The sequence below is a fragment of the Sceloporus undulatus genome, chromosome 6 (assembly GCF_019175285.1).
Source record: "Sceloporus undulatus isolate JIND9_A2432 ecotype Alabama chromosome 6, SceUnd_v1.1, whole genome shotgun sequence".
Classification (NCBI taxonomy): Eukaryota; Metazoa; Chordata; class Lepidosauria; order Squamata; family Phrynosomatidae; genus Sceloporus; species Sceloporus undulatus.
Window position 1 is genome coordinate 156,615,113 of NC_056527.1, and position 19,016 is coordinate 156,634,128.

Consider the following 19,016-nt stretch of genomic DNA (forward strand, 5'->3'; position numbering starts at 1 on the left):
AGAGAAGCCTGCTTGCCCACAGAAATGAAAATCATAAGAAAAGTAGAGACTGGTGAAAGAGAGAAAAAATTATCCCTGGATGCATTTTGGAAAAAGTTTTCAGGCAGCCTCTAGAAGGTTTGAGAAGTTTTTGGCTACTAATGCAAGGTTTACCTGACCTGGTTGTTTGATTTTTCATGTGCATATTGACAGCTTTCTATAAAAACGTGGCTGAAATATGCTGAACTGCTACCCTCAGTATATTTAATAAATTTAGCCACGAAAATGGAAAACATAAGAAAAATGGATCCTGCTGAAAGAGAAGCTCATCCCTGGTTGTGTTTTGGAAGAAGCCTTCAAGTGGTTTCTAAGGTTGCTACCACACGGCTGAATTAACGCAATTTGACCCTGCTTTAACTGTCATGGCTCCATCCTCTGGAATTCTGAGATTGGTAGTCTATTGTGGCTCTGGAGTGCTCTGATAGAGAAGGCTAAATATCTCACCAAACTACAAATCCCAGAATCCCATATTAAAGCCATGGCAATTAAAGTGGTGTCAAATTAATTCTATTGTGCAGATGCACCCTAAGAAGGTTCAACATGTTCTTGGTAATTTATGCAAGGCTTACCTAACCTGATTGTTCCATTTTACATGTGCATATTGTTAGTTTTGAAGGAAAGGTTTGCTGAAATATCTTGAACTATTCTCCCTTTTTTGTTTGTGTGTGGTGTAGGAATCTATTCCTCATGTCTCCATGTCATTCCTCCCTCTGGTACCAAATTTTCTGTTAAAGAAGTAATGCTCAGGAACAGTGCCACTTCACTGAGATATACTTTTAATTTATGCATCAGGCCACAGGACTAGCCCTGCCATTAGATAAGTAGAGGTGGCAAAGATGGTTGTCAAGTAGTAAATTATTGCTTATTTATTTTGTTGTTATTGTATATCTACTGTTGATGTGGAGAACTGCCTGGATAATCTTCTGTTCCATGTCCAAAAGAATACCCTGAAATTACCACCATTTTCAGTAGCTGGGAGTGAGATTTCATCACTTCTTGGTGCTTTTTAAATCAACAGACTATATCAAAAACAGACAATTATAATAAAAAGTACCAAATATATAGAGTGTAGTAAATTTGAAAAAAGAAAAGAAAAAAGATTATATTGCTATTTTCATCCCCCCCCCCCCCTTTAATACTGGCTGTTTTAACTGCAGAAAGGACTGGCTTCTGTGCCACTTGCTGGTTAGAGTCTTGCAGAAGAAAATTCAGTTTATCTCCGGACTGCAGAAGTGAATTTGTGGTTTGGGCACCAGGCTGGGACAGCAGTATTATTTGCCCTCTGGGAAGGAAGTACTGCTTCACTTTGGGAAAGAATTCAGTAACCAGTGCTGAAATAGCAAGGAACTCTTCCCCACCTCCTCCTATGTACTGACCTAGTTTGGCGTATGAGAAAAAAGGGAGAGGGAAGGTGGCAAGAAAAGAAGCATTGGGAAGACTGTATAACATAGGAAGACAATTCAAGGAGGCTATAAGAAGCAAAAATTGCAGTGCTGTGAATTTCAGTATCTTCTTTGTCAACGTGAGTGCTTTTTTTTCCTTTCAGGGAAGGCAGGATAGCTGATCTTGGTGATAGAGCTTATGCTTGGCATGCCAAAGATCCCTGGCATCTGTCCTTTGAATACTATGAAGCAGCTGTTGTGAATTAATGGAGGCATTTCCCTGTTTTTAGGTAATGGTCCCAGTGCTCATAGGGAAGAGTCATTTGCATGAATGGCAATATCACTTGCCAGCCCTGAAGTTTCCTTGGTCCCTCTGAGCATTTAGCTGCAAACAGTACAGTACCAAGGGGGGAAATGGGTTTTCCCAGCACTAATATATTGTCTGAGCTGTCCTAGTTAAGATGCTAAGGATTTGGGGGCGCCTTGGTCATGAAAAGATGGGTAAAATCCATTAGCTACATGATCTGATATAAACTACTAGAACTAGTTTGTTGGTGTGAACCAACCCCTCTGCCTGTATTTTTGGATTCACCAGTGCATACAGGCTAAGCCAAATGTGGCTTATTTATTTCCTGCTGTCATTCAAGTTGCCCACAGCACTCTCCTAGCCTCTCCGCAACCTTGCGAAGTAGACTGGGCTATATGTTAAGTCTCCAGTCTGAGTTGGAGTCTGAACCTCAGTTTCCCAAATCATTTTTTAGCAACCGCATCATGCTGTCTCCTCTCATCTCCCCCAATGCATCACCCCCATGTTCCAGCACTGCAGTTTCTAAGATCACTCAAGCACACCCTCTTGACTTCCTCCATACATTAACTTCAGTGAACAAGGATGCTTCTCTCCCATGTATCCCTTCCCCAGACATTAGCCACTGTTGAAACAGAAGGAGGAAACAAATTAATAGCTGGGCGAGTTGCAGTCCCTGACAGTTTGCAGTCTATTTTTATTATTGCTTACATAGCACAGGATCTATGGCTGTGTCAGCTGGCTCATGTGATTTGTACCTGAAAACACCACAAATAGGTATGGGTTGCCTTCTTTGCTCTTGGCTGCATTGCAGGCAGCTCTTGGTTTGTTCATAAAATAATGGGAGGATATTGCTGGAAGCAACTCCAAGCCTCATCTAACCCAGCTCCCTAGCAGTGCCGGAATGGGAGAGGTAGTAGCTACAGACTTTAAAAAAGGCACCAACTGGAAAAACCCTTGGTCTTGTTTAGGAAAGAGTGTTTACAGTGTCCTTAGTCCTGGCTGTTGTTTCTCTCCTTTTGCAGATAAAGACTGATGTATTCACCCATTTTCAAGAATTCTGGCCTTGTTTCTTATTTGAGGATGGAGGACTTTCCTTGTACTTGAGTCTTTCCCAACCTCAGAGCTTGGAAAATATGGACTATAAGTCCCAGAATTCTTCTACCCAGCAAAGCCACCCAGTGACCATGTTGGTGGGGAGCAGGAGTCCGGATGTTGTAATTCAAAAAAGCAACATTGCCAGGCTTTTCCCAGTGAAAACCAGTATTGCCCAGTAAGCTTTGTTTCTGGGTGGAAATTTGTACCCAGGTCTTCCAGGTACCTAATTTCATCTGGACATGTAAGCTGCTGGGGACCCGTAAACTGATGACTGTGCAAACTACGTTTTAGTTTATCAGTAGAAACCAGATTAAGAGAAACCGATTATGTGTTCATACAATCAGATCTTCACTTCTACTGAATTGCTTCCTCTTTTGTATGAAGCCACTGATAATGTGCAGGCACATGCTTCCCATTATGTTTCAAGAAAAACACAGATACTATACATAGTGTAATGTGTTTTTTAAAGATTTGTCTTAGAAATCTATCCAGAAATGATACCGTACTACAAAACAGTGGCTTTGATTAGGGGCTGGTTCTTGACTAGAGGCTAGTCTGTGATTCCTATCTTGTGACAGTGGCATGGCCTCCAAGTCTGTTTCTAGACAGACTGTACACCCTCAGCCTTCAGTCACTTGTGATCAGGATAGTTTAAGCCTTATCTCTTATCATATAATTTTGCCTGGCCAGCAAGTTTGGTTGAAGAAGTCTTCTTGTGGATTCTGCCCCATCTTGCACTACAGTTTGCACTCAGGATGTGTAGTTTAAAAAATTGTGTCAAAGTACAACTCTCAGAATCCCTCAGCCAGCAAGGTAATGGAGAATTCCTGAAGTTACAGTTATCACAAGTAACGTTTACAAGCTCTGGGAACTCAAGAGAAAAGGGCCTCCTTGCTGGTGGCCAGTTTTTGGAAATCCATGTTTTAGGCAATCCATTTGTCACTCTCTCCATATTGACAAGTGAAAACAGTCTTTCCTTCCTTCCTTCCTTTGCTCTGACTTCTGCATATATTTATTTGGCACTTTCCTTTCTTCTAATATTTTATTTTTCTATAGCTTTTACCTCTTGTTATATTTTTTTGTTTATGTCTGTAATGTATTATCATGCTTAGCAGTTTTTATTGATTTTTTAAAAATCCTCAATCCAGAAAATGTTCTAAATATAATACTAATGTGAAATAAAGGAGTTATGGCTTCTCCTTATCACACAAGCAAGGTGCAGCAAATAGAAACCATGACTCGAGTTGAGTGTTTTGGAAGTAAACCCCTGCTAAGGTGCTAGCCATCCATCCTCTGTGGTGGGGGAAATGGGTTGAAAATGGAAAAGAGATGTGAGCAGATGCTACCAATTCATTTAATTTCAGTTTCTGGAAACTGCAGATCTTCTTGATGATATTTCTCAAGCGGAAAAGTAAAATATATTCTTTATATGCAGTGTTGTGCTAAATATTTTCTTCAACTTCATGTCTCATAAAAAGGAATAAAAATCTTTTTAAAATAATTTATATCCCTTGGATGGCTTCCTTGGGTCTTCAGGGCCTTTCCTGTACAAGTTAGAAACCACCTGGTCCTTGTAATGCTCAGCAGCCCAACATGGCACAACCTGCCTACCTTTTTAAAAGTTTGTTTCAGGACAGACCTAGTTGTTTGGTTTCCGGTGATTTCTTTAACCTCCTTATCTTGAATGGCTTGTCTATTTTGAGCAATTTCCTGCCCTCTCTGAGGGTTGGGATTGTAGCACTTCAAAGGTTGTTGAGGGCTTTGCTGGTGACCTCTTGGTCCTGTGTGGACCTTTTGGCTCAAGCATTATTTACTTTGGGTTTTCCATAACACTCCTGCAAAGCTGGTTCACTGATAATCAAAGCTATCTGGGAGATAAGGGGCAGCAGACAGAACTGCTGGGGAAGTTCAGAGTGAAATATGCTGTTCCTGGACAGAACACTTGTTTAGAGAGTAATGAAAATAAGCAAGGACACAAAACACTGTGTAGCAGAGCAACATTGCAAAGGGCCTTCTGACTAGGGTAATTTGCACTAACTATATGTAATGCATTTTCTGGAAGGTATGTGATCATCATAGCCTACAGACACTGGTGTAAGTAGTCGTACATAGAGGTGCATATCAAAGTACAGAGTAGCTCATGAATGTACATTGCTGTTGTGCCTTGCACTATGCCATTGTGCAAAAGGTTGTGAGTCATGCACATTGATAATTTATCCCCATACATTGTGCTGTGTTGCTATTCAGTATGAGGGTTGCATAATGCAAGCATAATGTGACTCTGCTGGAAGACCCAGCCTATGAGTGTTTCTTTGTGCCATATCTGTTGTCAGGCTTGCAAGGCTAGAGGAAGGGTTCTCTTGGCACCAACTCACCTCTTGACCAAGGAGAACAGATTTGTTGTCTTTTAAGATGTAGTGCCAACTCCAAGTCTCCAATTTGCTACCACTGCCAACTTATACCAGGTACTGTAGGCTGTATTTCAGAAGAGGGAACTGGGTAATCCTTACCTAAGAAAGCCCTATGAATTCATGGGTTCACCGTAAGTTGACAGGGAACTTGAAAGTGAGCACATGAATGTGTGTGTGTGTGTGTACACACACACACACACACACACACTTTTAACACACACTTTCTGATAATTTTTTCCTCTCTGCCTTTGAATGATGGATCTGTCTAGAGAGAGAACTTAGAAAAACGTTTTTACTTGTAAAACATAAAAATTGCCCTTTGTGTGCTTCAGTCACTACAGTATTTGAAGTAGCAGAAGACTGTAGGTCAGTGGGTTCTTTTGAAGGTCTAATATTCTTGACCCAGATTTCTATTTTGGGTGCAGTTGTTTACTATTTTTGTATGTATGTATGTATGTGTGTGTGTATATATATATGTGTGTGTGTGTGTGTGTGTGAGAGAGAGAGAGAGAGAGAGAGAGAGAGAGATTTATTTATTTATTGCTTCCCGGCTCACCAGGGCCCTTAGACAAATGCACAACAGGAAAAAGTATATAAAACAATATAGTGACAAAACTTTAAAAAGAGATTAAAATACTCATTAAGAATTTTTAAAACAAACCAAAATTGGTCCTTAAAAATAACGTCGAAACAAACAAATGAGACAGTGTTTTCAGAAACCATAGATGACATGCGGAAGAACACTGATTTGGCTGCCCATTGGAAGCTCATGGGGCCAGCCTTGTGATAGGGAGTTCCACAATTGGGGTGTTGCTACAGAGAATATCTTCTCACATGTGGACACGAAACTAACCTTGCAAGATGATGGAACATGTAACAGGACCTCCATTGAAGATCTAAAATTTTGGGCAGGCTTCTATGGAATATATTTGAAGGCACACAACAACAACAAATATGGGAGATACAGTTATATTCTTCTGTAGGCCTCCTATTTTCCCAACTGTGAAATGTACCAGTGATAGCATTGCTACCTAGGTTTGAAGGTTCCTTTCCAGGAGTCAGAGCCATGGAAATGTAAACGATGCTTCTACATCATATTTGCTTTTGTATTTACACATATACAGCCAAAGCAGTTTATTCCCAACCCAATACTCTTCAAATGTATTTTATGACAGTTCCCATTACCTGTAGCCATGCTGGTCAGGGATGATGGCAGTTTCATGCTCGCCAACTGTTCCAATTTGGCAGGGACATTCTCAGTCTTTTACCATCTCACTTTTTAAGCTACTTTTTAAAGGTCTTGTTTTTCTCTCTTCCTCTCATTTCTCCCTTACATTCTCAACTTACTTCAAGCTGAGTTCAGAATGCAAAAATATTTTACACTCAACTGGCCTTCCTCAGTAGGCTCAGGCAAACCAAACTCTTGAAACCTTTGCTAGCTTAGGTGTTCTTCCTCAGTAATAATTTTTGCCAACTTGGTCATGCTCCAATGTTGCTTGGCCACACATCCCCTCATTTTAATTTGTGAAATGTTGGAGGGTATGAAATCAAATGCATTAGAAGAGTGCCACTTTGGAGGGGTAACTCCAATAAGGCTTTATCTGTCTCCTCCTTCAAGTTGCAGTGGGGCTTCTGTGTCAAATATGGCATAGGTCAGTTGTTCCCTCCATTATGTTATGAACGTAAGTGTAGCTGAATTTCAAGGGTTAATCACATTTCTGAAGGTGAGTGATGGTGGCAGCCAGTCTACTTATAAATTGCTTCAAGATCTGCACATTGTCCACATAGCAGAGTTTATAAAGTAACATATCACACCCTTCCTTACTTATGCGGCTTTATCTCTTTTAGTTGACACAGATAAAGACTGCAAGCAGAATCGTTGCTTTCCCTATGTGTGGCTTGCTAGACAGCAAATTGTCCCAGCCATATTGTTGACTTCCTTCTCAAGTCCTTTATGTTTTTAATCTTCTCCATCTGTTCTGTGGTCCAGACCTGTGCTTTTGTTACAGAGAGAGGAGTACTAACCTGGAAAGTCCACAGAAGATTGGCTGGACAACTAGTTTCAGAGAGCGATAATACACCTGTTGATTACTTATTTATTTAGTGTTCAAATAACAGTTTGGGAATTGCAATTGTCTTTACAGATGATGCTTCCATTCTTGTTGTTATTTAGCACTTTAAAAATCATCATCATCATCAGGAACAACAGGAACTTAAATGCTGCCACAATTTAATACAAATGGGGGCAACTTATGTCTCTCCACATATTGTTGGGTTGCACCTCCCATCAGTCCAGGCAAGCATAGGCAGTGGTGGAGGGTCATGGCAGTTGCAGTCCAGGCATATTTGGAATATCACATTATTTCCAAATCTTGATTTGATACAGGGATAGGAATTATGTGTAGAAGCAGAAGTTTCTTCCCTTCCTGTGATCTTTTTCCTAATAGGTAGAGTGTACAGTCGCAAGGCAACAAGGCTATATGCCAGGGCTGAGCAGCTGCTTCGGGCACTGATTGGCTAGTACTTGTGACACTTTCAATGTCAAAGGCCCCATTTTTCCACAACTAAGGCAAACATGATTTATAGTATTGCTTTTTAAAGTGTGACTTAGATAAATCAATGCAATTCAGGTGGAACCTTGTGGCTGTTACTAATGGGGGAAGGAAGTTGGTGACTGCAAGGAAGACTACTTTTGTACCAATATATCTGGTTGTTTCCAACCCCTCCTTTTCTTGTTGGGTTTTCTTTCTTTGATGGCTAGGCACTTGCTTTTCTAGCACTATGGAGAGCAGCTCTTTCCTTTATCTTTGCAGGCAGAAAAATATGTGTACTGCATTAGCCCAACACTTTGGTCCTCTGCTACAAGAGATAGTAGTCAAATTTTTTCACAAGTTTTTTTTTAAATTGAGCTTTAGTGATTTAAATCACCTTTTATTTTATTTTGTTTTAATTTTTTTGCCTGCATTCAGGGAAAGTGTCTCTTAGCAGGTTTTATATGGCTGGATATAATTTGGGCTTTCAGTAGGAACAACTTGGAATCTTCCTTCCTGGATGTGGGTCCAGTGGCCAAACTTCATGGTGGAATGCCTGTTTTACATGCTGAATGTCCCATGTTCAATCCTTGGCATTTCCCAAGTTGATCTGGAAAAAAGCTGGGACCTGAAAGGTACTGCCTGTTTGTTTAGACTGGGAGTAGGCAACATGGCATCTACTACAGCTTAAATCCATCTAGTACCAGCTGGTACCAGCTAGATGAGACCCATTCAGTCAAACGGATTTACATAAAGATAAACCATCAGCAGTTGATTAAGTTCTGAATTAATCTATTCTGGTTAGTACTAGCAGTTGGGTTTTGCATTTCACTCTGTAGAATCTCTAAGCACTGATCATGCTCACACGGGCCTATAGAGAAGATATTTCAGAATAAATGGAGGACAGGTTTGCCTTATTCCTGGTGCTGACTGTGCTGAATTGGTTATGCCAGTTATTTGATTCTGTATAAGACAGCAGTCAGAACCAGGAGGGAAATAATTCTGGGGCTACTACTTGCAGAATTCACTAGTCATTATGACCAATGGCTATGGTCTCTGGGTGACACCAGGAACAGTAGTCCCCCAAAATAACTTTTCCAGGCTCTGAGGCAGCATCATGTGTTTTTATTATACGTATCCTGGATGGCTTGTCTTCCTAGAGAACTAATAATTTCTGCTGCTGCGTTGTGTTATTAAGTGGCGTGAGTCAAGGGGCGACTTGAAGGCATAACATATACACACATACATGATGCCTCTTTTAGTCTCTGGTGGTTTTAATGGATTGCAAGATTAAATTGGTTTTAACCCATTTTTAATACATTTAGTTTTGTATGGATTTAATGGCTAGAAAATGTTGTGCTTGGGACTGAGAAGATCAGGTTCAACATTTTATTGAGCCCTTAAACTTACTGGATAAAATTCATTGGAGTAGTCACTCAGTCTGATCTAACTTGAAGGATTGTTGGGAGAAGGAAGATGTACACTGTCTTGAGTGTATTGGGGAGATGCAGGATATAAATGTAATTAATAAATATATGTTTTTTGCTTTTTAAAACACTGAGCATTAAATAAAATTCACACAGACAACACATAACACCAGTTGTAAGGGAGCTGCACTGGGGCCCAATTCATTTCTGGTATGAATTCTAGTATGAATTTCTGGTATGTCATTCAAAGTCTTAAATGTCTTGAAATCCTGATACTTAAAAGGAGTGTCTCTCCCTATATATACCTGCCTGAGTATTGAGTACTGAGATCTCCTGATGGGGCCCTGCTCTATTTCCCACTAATGGGAACAATATATCTTGCAGGGAGATAAGAGATTGCCTTCTCTGCTGTGGCACCCTGCTTATGAAATGCCCTTTCCTTGGAGGCCAGCGTTGGTTTCTTTCAGGTTCCAAGTTGAAATGTGGCTTATATTAAATATTTGGAGACTTAATTTTAATATTTTTGAAAGTATAGAAGTGCAGGGTTTTAACTGTTTTTTGCTGTCTTAACAGTTGATCTAATATGTTTTTATCCTATTTAAATTACTTTGGGTTTTGTTTTGTTTTTTTAAAATCTGAAATTGTTTATATTATTTTAATGGCATGCTACCCTAACATGACTTCTCATGGCAGAGAGCAGGATAGACATATTTAAATAAATAAATAAATCTTATAAAGAAATGCATACATGTTAATTTTTGTACATGTTTTCTTTCCCTGTCTCTACCTGTCTGCAGCACGAAACCAATGCATGAAAAAGCCAGGCCCATGCACAGTCTGGACAAGCTGGAGGCACTGCACAAAGAAAAGAGTTTGGATTCCCCAAATGGCAAGTGAGTGTGATGCACTTTACATTGTAAAGGACTGAGTTCCTGGATCAAAGTTCAAAATACTGGCTTAGGGTGACTTAAGGTAAATTCTTATAAGAAGAGATGTCATGTAGAAAATGGAGCAAGCTCGTTTTTTGTTGCTCCAGAGACTATTACATAAACGAATGAATTCAAATCACAAGCAAAGAGATTGCACCTAAACATGTAGGAAGAACTCTTTTTCCCCCATGAAAGAGCTGTGTTCCTGAAAGAGCAGTGGAATAGATTGCCTTGGAGTGTGATGGACTTTCCATCTTTGGAGATTTTTAAACAGAGATTGGATAGGCATCTTTCAGGAGTGTTTTAGCTTTAGTGTGGCAGGGGGTAGGAACAGATGGCCCTTGAATTCCCTACCAACTCTGTAATTCTATGAATTTAATGTACTCTTACCCAGAGCACAGGGTGGGGATTGACTTTTTAGGACTACAGCTCCTAAAATCCACAGACACCATGTGGACCTGGAGATTCTGGGAGTCATAGTCCCAAAAAGTAATTTTTATTCACATACACCCAGCTCTGAGAAACCCAGAAATCAGGAAGCTGAGCTGGGATTCCAGGACTAGAGGGGTATTAGTAGCTGGATCCTGGGGACTGTAGTCCAAAACAGAAATATTCCCAAGCTCTGCTCTTGGAATCAGACCTTTTGAAGATGGTGGGAATTGCTTTTGAGTAAACTTGCATGGACTGGCACTCCAGATCGCTTCATGATGGCCGGCTGAGTTTGGCTGCAGCAACTCGGGAGTGGCATATGGGAAAGGACCACTGAGCCATTTTCCAGCCTCTCTTCCTTCTTAATGCTGCTTTGACTCCTGTGAGGGAAGCCCCCACTGAACTGATGTCCCTAGAAAAGGAAAGGATACCTTAAGTTAGGAGATGGGAAGGTTGCTTTCCAAATCCCACTCAAAATTCAGAATACTGTATTCTTTAGCCCTACCCTTCCCTGTCGTTCTGTGTGCTGTATAGTAAATGTTTATCTTGCTTGCAACTTATATTGTAATATAATATAACAATAAAACCATAAAAAGGAATGACAAACAGAAAGGCAAAGCAGCAGCTGATAAAACCACTTTGCACAGGAGAGTTCAGAAACCTATCTGAGCATGCAGGTCTTTAAAGCCGTTTGAAGGTGCAGGGAAGGACAAGATCCCAGATGTGTTGGGCATCAGTGGACAGCTGTTTCCATGATGCTGAGCCAATTACTACAAATAGCCCACCAGCAGTAGTCATGTGGCAAACAGTAGAACATCAAGAGATTCTCAGGATTGAATCTTACAGTGTGTGGGTGCATAGGGAAAGAAACAAAGAAAGATGGAGTAAATATTTGCTGTTTATTTATAGCCAACCTAAAGCCATTGCATCCAGCTGAGGGATCCCCAAAAATTGTCTTGAGTTTTCCTGTTTTCCTCTTCCCTCCCCATCCACTTTTCCTTTTGTGTTGTGCCTTTTTCAATTACGACCCCATGGGAAAGGACTATCCTGTCCTTCCTTTCTCTGTTTCTCTGCATTTATGTATATAATTGAAACATAAGCTGCTTTGAGCATCTTTTTAGTTGTGGAGCAGGATATAAATCTAACTAAATAAATGAAGTCTGTGTATGTGTATACCATTGTAAGAGAGTGAAAGAAGACAAATCTTCCATGAATTTTCTCTTTTGTCTTGCAGCCTGCACTTGAGTGATGCCGTAAAGGACGAGGAGCTCAAGAAATGTCACAGAGAAGTGGTGGTGGTGAGTCTGGGCAAAGCACATCCTCACTTTGTAGGGCTTTTCTGCCACTCTTGTGGATGGCGCTGTTGAGAATCATTGTGTGTATGGATGCAGCTTGTGTTTTATTTTATGAACCACCTGGCCTGCTGGACTGAGAGCTGCAACTTTTTCTCTGAGCCCTGCTGCTCCGCCTTCTACTCTTGGCTTCATCTGCAGAGGAAACCTAGGCTAGGAACATCTGCTGTATGTTTTTAAAAACCTTTTGAGGCCTCTCCAGTGTTTGTTTTTCCTGTTTCATTACCACTGTTATAGTTTTCTTTCATCAGCTTCTTTACTGTAGGTGTGTGTGTCTGTGTGTGCTACATAAATAGGGTCAACCATCCATGGTGTGAAAATATATATTTTTTAAATCCAAAAAGCAAACCTTGATTTTGCCATTATATATAAGGGACACTATTTTACTACATCACTGTGTATAATGGAACATGAGCACTCACAGATTTTGGGTTCCAGGGTGGATCTTGGAACTAAACCTCAAGGGATACTAAGGGCCCACTGTAGTTGCTCACCTCAGTGAGGGGGATTTTTGGAAATGAATTTTGGGGGAGTTCTATTTTATTCTAGAACAATTTCTTAGAACCTTGCACCTTCCAAATGTATTTGGCTACAGTTCTCATTATCTCCAGCCATGTAATGGGGACTGCAGTTTGGCAAATCTGAATGTTGCTGGGTTGGAGAGGCTGAACTAAAAGGCTGTTCCTGCCCCAGTGTATCCCGTTTTGTGTCTATATCTTATCTGACCTCTCTATACAACAAGTCCTGTGACCTTTTAAAAACAAAGACACTCCCTGTTATCTGGCATCTACTTGTTATTAATGTCCCTGGAAATCACTCTGATAATCCCTGACTTCCTTGTGTCTGTTATTTCTAGGCTCCAAATAAATACAACTCTCAGTATCACAAGTTATTTAAGGACATCCCCACAGAAGAAAGTGTGCTGAAAGGTGAGTGGAAAAGTCTTCTTTAATGGAGGGTGGTACCTTTGAGAGGAGGAGTCATAGATTATCTGTTATAGTAGTTCTCAAGCTCCCAGAAGCCCTGGCCATTGGCCATAGTGGGTTCAGATTCCTGGGAGATGAAGTTCAAGAGACCAAGAAGACCAAAGGTTGTGAAACACTAGAAATCTAGCTATGCATTACCTCCCCCATAAGAATTCTGCGCCCCAAATGAAATTTAACTTCAGTGGCTGGATACTGGGAGCTAAAATAGTAATATTCCGAAGCTTAGACCCCTTGAAAATGGTAGGAACTGCTTCTGAATAAGCCTGCATGGCACTCCTGGTCACTTCATGCTGGTCAGTTGAATCTGCCTGCAACACTTAGGACTGTGGCATATGAGAAAGGGATGCTGAGGTCTTCTTCAGCCTCTCTTCCTTCTCAAAGCTGCTTTCATTCCTACCCCTTCCAGCTCCATGTTCCTGTGATTTCTACCTGGAGATGCCAGGGAGTGAACTTGGAATCTTTTGCATGCAAAGTGGAGGCACAACCACTGAGCTCTTGGTTCTCCCTTTGAATTTCCCTGGACATATGAATCTGTTTTATAGAGTGTCAGAACATTAGTCCATCTATCTTTGTATTGTCTGAACCTGATTGGCCATGGTTCCCTAGAGTTTCAAGCAGTTGTCTTTCTCTGTCCCCCCATCAAAGGTTTAAGGGTGCACTGTAACGCTGAGTTGCAACTATGACCCCCTCTCCTGGGGAAATAGTTATTTCTTCTAGCCTCTGAGCTCCTACCTGTACTTAATTTTTTCTGCCTTCTTGGACAGTGGACAACAAATTTTCTCCCTCTTCCTTTTTGATAGCCGTTTGTGTATTTGAAGAGAATGATTGGGTTCCTCCTCCAGGCCAAGCATATCCAGTTTCTTTCACCTTGTTTTCCATCCCCTTGGCCCATTACATTTTCTTTATGTCTTTCTGAAAGAGTGGTACTCAGAATAGGACATCAGGCATCATCATGGCACTTCAGATAAAGTGTCAGTAGTGAGGAGTAAACTATTGCTTTTACTACTTGTGACTTGTAAACTGTGAATCTCTTAATACACAGCTGATTTTTGTTTAACTTGTGATCAAATACAATCCTGATACTCTTTCAGCCCTAGGCTGAAAATGTTATGGTGGGGAGCCGTTCCTTCCCTGGCCATGCATTCTCATTCCAGTCCTTTAGCCAAGCTCTAAAACAAGTCATAGCTCCAGACTAGAATCACCATGACCAGAGCAGACCTTGAAAAAGCTACTTTTTTGGAAACAATTCTTATGAACTCCCCCACCAGCTTTTCCAAGCAGCCACAGTGAAAGAGGACCATCCATAACAGAAAAAGCACAAAGCAAAATGCATAAGGAAAATAGGTAATCTGTTCAGAAAGTAAACACAAGAAATGTACTCAGAAATGTTACAACCATATCAGTATCAATACTGGAAATGTGTAAAAAGAGTATAAAGGAAAATGAAAATAAAACTTAATATATAACATTGGAGTGAGGAAAGAAAACATAACCGGAAAACTCAAACAGGAAAAAAACAAGTAAATATGATGATGATGAGGAGGAGGAGGAGGACACAAAAGAGCATAGCCCATAGTCTAGAGCAGGGGTAGGCAACCTTTTTGAGCCGGGGGCCGAGTTGCTGTCCCTCAGATAACTGGGGGGCCGAAGCCAAAAAATAAATAGTTAAATAATTTTTTAAAAAATTAAATATATAAATAAACCAGGACAAATGTAGGACAAGATTTTCAAATAGAAGACACTTTTAAAAAAAAATGGAGGACATGCAAAAAAATTTGCTGATTTTTTAAAAAAGGTTAATATAAATGCATGTTTCTGAGGCTTCTATAGACAATTGCTCCCCAAAGGCCCCGGCGGCATTCGGCGGCAGGACCAGGCTGGGGCCGGTCCCAAGGCCTTGCCGGGCCGCATCCGGCCCGCGGGTCGCAGGTTGCCTACCCCTGGTCTAGAGAAACCAGTGTTTGATTCTGATCTACAGTAATTCTAACCTAGGTTTCTAGTTAATGTTGTCAACATTAATGTTGTCAAAGGCAGGTTTTGTAGGAGGTAGATTCCTTCTCATCTGTGATTTGCACTTTGCTTTAATTCATAAAGGTTATGGCGGGCCCTGGGTTTCCATTCATTTATGTACAGTGCTTTCTTCATTGCTATGAGCTGCTTTTAGTCATGTTTTCCCCCCTCTGGAAATCAGACTAAAATTCCTTCTGTCAACTTATCTGCATTTTTACTTTTCTTCCCTTCCATCACAGTATGCTCCTGCGCCCTTCAGAGAGACATTCTTATCCAAGGCCGGCTGTATATTTCCCCCAACTGGCTCTGTTTCTATGCAAACCTTTTTGGGAAAGATATCAAGGTAAGTCAGTCAGTCTTAGGGTGAGATTTTACCCTTTTCATGGAGCTGAGTGTTCGTTTGGAAGGACTGGGGAAAGGATTGTAGGTGATGCCTTGAGCATAATGAGGTGAGAGAGTGAGAAAGAGGGGGAAATGGCCTGGCACTTAGAGAAGGAGAGCCCTGTAGCATTGAAATCCTTCCATCTTCTGCCAACTCTGATCCCACCCACCACCAACATGTGACCTCGACTATTTGCGTTTACAGACATATGACCCCCTCTTGGTTTAGCTCATTTAATGATAAATGTGTTCTTCTTTACTGAGGTAGAAGCTTTTGCATGGATGCACAACATACACTAGCTTTATCCTATATTTCTTCTTGTTTTATTTCAGTTAAAAAAATTGTCCCTCCACTTGCCAGAGCTTGGAGGTAGCAAGTTGCAAGTAATCTTTTTATCTTTTGGGAGTCTTCTTCCACCTTGATAAGGAAGGCATAACAAAGTCACTTTTCACATGTAAGAAGTAGGAATGATGTCCTTCCTTCCTTCCTTCCTGTATTAAGAACATTTTCTTGTTACTTAATAAGGACATTTTTAGATATTCTGAGTATTTTAAACATTTTATGCCATTTTTTCTGGTCCTAAGTTCCTCCTACCTAAAGGGTAATATAAGGCAATCAACAAGTAACAGTGTGTGTTACAACAAAACGTGATTAAAAATTACCTTAACAGATTAGAAAGCTGTGCCAGAACTAACTAAATGAATTTCAAATGGAGAAATATAAGGTACTGCACTTAGGGAAGAAAAATGAAATGTATAGATACAGGATGCGAGGCACCTGGCTTAAGGAGACTACATGGGAAAGGGATCTAGGAGTCCAAGTAGACCACAAGTTGAACATGAGTCAACAGTGAAATGTGGCAGCTAAAAAGGCCAATGCGATTTTAGGCTGCATTAATAGAAATATAGTGTCTATCAAGGGAAGTAATAGTGTCACTCTATTCTGCCTTGTCAGGCCTCATCTAGAATACTTTGTCCAGTTCTGGGCACCACAATTCAAACAGGATGTTGACTGGCTGGAATGTGTCTAAAGGAGGTCGACCAAAATGGTGAAGGGTCTGGAAACCATGCCCTATGAGGAGTGACATAGGGAGCTGGGGATGTTTAGACTGGAGGAGAAGGGGTTGAAGAATGGATGTTATATTGAGGATGAATCAAGCTTATTTTTTGCTGCCCCAGAGACTTAAGACACAGTACAATGGATGCAAGCTGCAGGAATAGAACCTTCTGAGAGTAAGAGCTGTTAGACAGTGGAATGCACTCCCTCTAAGTATGGTGGAGTCTCCTTCTTTGGAGGTCTTTAAAGAGAGGCTGGAAGGTCATCTGTTGGGTATGTTTTGATTGTGAATTCCTGCATGGCAGGGGGGTTGGACTGAATGGCCCTTGAGGTCTCTTCCAACTCTGTGATTTTATGATTCTAAGTCACCAGGGAAGATGGTGACATGAACACTAGCAAACTACTTGGGGGAGGTATCAAGCAGTTTACACTTGCATCATAATGAGTGAAAGAATGAATTACTTCCATCAAATAATTTTCCAAGCACTGTTACTTCCTGTTAAAAAGCCTTCAAGGCAGCTAATGACAACAAGAACAAATTGAAACCATATTGTGACTTTGAGAGTAATGAAATGCAATTAGACTAAACATGAAGAGAATTAAAGCAGGTTGGATTGGTGTTGGTAATATTAATACACAAACAGCAACACTTTGCCAGATGCTTGAGAGAGTAAAAGTGTCTTGTCTTGCTTCCTAAAGATGCAATAACATCTCCTGGAAACAAATGTTTGTTTTCTTCTTCTTAAATCATCAAAGTAAACTGTTTCAGGGACCAGGCCAATCTCTAGGGCATGTGGAAAACAATAACTTAATTTGAGGCAGTCCAGAATTCCATCCTCCTGACTTGATTTACGGTTTTGAGGTTATCCAGTAAACACTCCTCTGGATGGGGAACTTTCTTCCATATTTAGAACAGACTTCCTTAAAACAGTGCCAAATGGCTGAATTATTTATATCAGCAGCACTACCTACTTAAATAAACATCACACAAGAACAAGAAGAATGTTAATTCCACCTCTCAATGTTCACCCCATCTAGCAGGGTTCTTCAATGCTTGCTTTGTGGTTTTTTAAAAAATTGTACGCTTGAACTTTTACTTGTGGCTGTTGATTTTCCTTACATCAAGACCCCTCCCACCAGGTATTGTTGGGTTCCAGCTCCCATCAGTCCCCGCCAGCGTGGTCAAGAGTAAGGGATTATGGGAGTAGTTGTCCAAGGAGGACTAAAAGTTGTCCACCCCTACTTAAGATTCATGGTCATGTCTGCACAAGACAATATCTGACAAATTTTTTGTGTTTTATCTCTTTTGTATGAAATACTGTACTGAATTGGTAGGGATGGTTTTTCATAGAATCATAGAGTTGGAAGAGACCACAAGGGCCATCCAGTCCAACCCCTTGCCATGCAGGAACTCCCAATCAAAATATCCCTGACAGATGGCCATCCAACCTCTATTTAAAGACCTCCAAGGAAGGAGACTCCACCACTCTCTGAGGGAGTTTGTTCCACTGTCGAACAGCCCTTACTGTCAGGAAGTTCCTCCTAATGTTGAGCTGGAATCTCTTTTCTTGTAGCTTGCATCCATTGATCCAGGTCCTAGTCTCTGGAGCAGCAGAAAACAAGCTTGCTCCCTCCTCAGTATGACATCCCTTCAAATATTTAAAGAGGGCTATCATATCACCCCTTAACCTTCTCTTCTCCAGACTAAACATACCCAGCTCCCTAAGTCTTTCTTCATAGGGCATGTTTTCCAGACCCTTTACCATTATAATCACCCTCCTTTGGGTTTGGTCCAGTTTCTCAACATCCTTTTTGACTTGTGGTGCCCAGAACTGGACACAGTATTCCAGGTGGGGCCTGACCAAAGCAGAATACAGTGGCACTATTACTTCTCTTAATCTAGACAGTATACTTGTATTGATGCAGCCTAAAATTACATTGGTCTTTTTAGCTGCTACATCGCACTATTGACTCATGTTCATCTTGTGGTCTACGTGGACTCCTAGATCCCTTTCACATGTAGCCAGGTGTCGCCCTTCCTATATCTGTGCATTTCATTTTTCTTCCCTAGTGCAGTATCTTACATTTCTCCATATTGAAGTTCATTTTGTTAGCTTTGGCCCAGCTCTATTCAGGTTATTTTGAATTTTGATCCTGTCCTCTAGGGTGTTAGCTACTCCTCCTAATTTGGTGTCATCTGCAAATTTGATAAGTATGCCCCTAATTCTGTCATTCAGGTCATTGATAAATATGTTGAATACCACTGTTCTCCAGTTCTCAAAGATTATTGCCAATGGCTCTGATATTACATTTGCCAGTTCTTTTAATACCCTTGAATGTAGTTCATCTAGTCTTGGAGACTTATATTCGTTTAGATTAACCAGGTATTCCTGTAATATCTCTTTACTTATTCTGTGCTGAAATTCCCCCATTCTGTCCTCTGCTCCATTATCCCCTGGTTGAGCACCCTTTACCTTTTCTGAGAAGACTGAAGCAAAGGTGTTGATTAATTCTGCCTTTTCTTTGTCCCCTGTTAGCATTTTGCCATCTTCTCCATGCACCCACATCCCAGTTTCTGTCTGCAAAATGTTGAATGATATGGTACTGTATGCAGTAACATTTCTCTAAAGACTCTGTATCAGGACTCATCAACCTTCAGACACTGATAGACTTTATTGTC

The 19,016-nt window shown here is 40.7% G+C and overlaps 1 protein-coding gene across 2 annotated transcripts in view; it reads left to right on the forward strand.

The window, feature by feature from the left end:
- GRAMD2A (GRAM domain containing 2A) overlaps positions 1-19,016 on the forward strand; it is a 38,606-nt gene that overhangs the window by 5,988 nt on the left and 13,602 nt on the right. For both annotated transcript variants that reach the window (XM_042475839.1, XM_042475840.1), the window contains exons 2-5: positions 9,990-10,085; positions 11,785-11,848; positions 12,759-12,831; positions 15,138-15,241. In XM_042475839.1, coding sequence (XP_042331773.1) covers positions 9,990-10,085; positions 11,785-11,848; positions 12,759-12,831; positions 15,138-15,241 — 337 coding nt within the window. The remainder of the gene's footprint in view (positions 1-9,989; positions 10,086-11,784; positions 11,849-12,758; positions 12,832-15,137; positions 15,242-19,016) is intronic.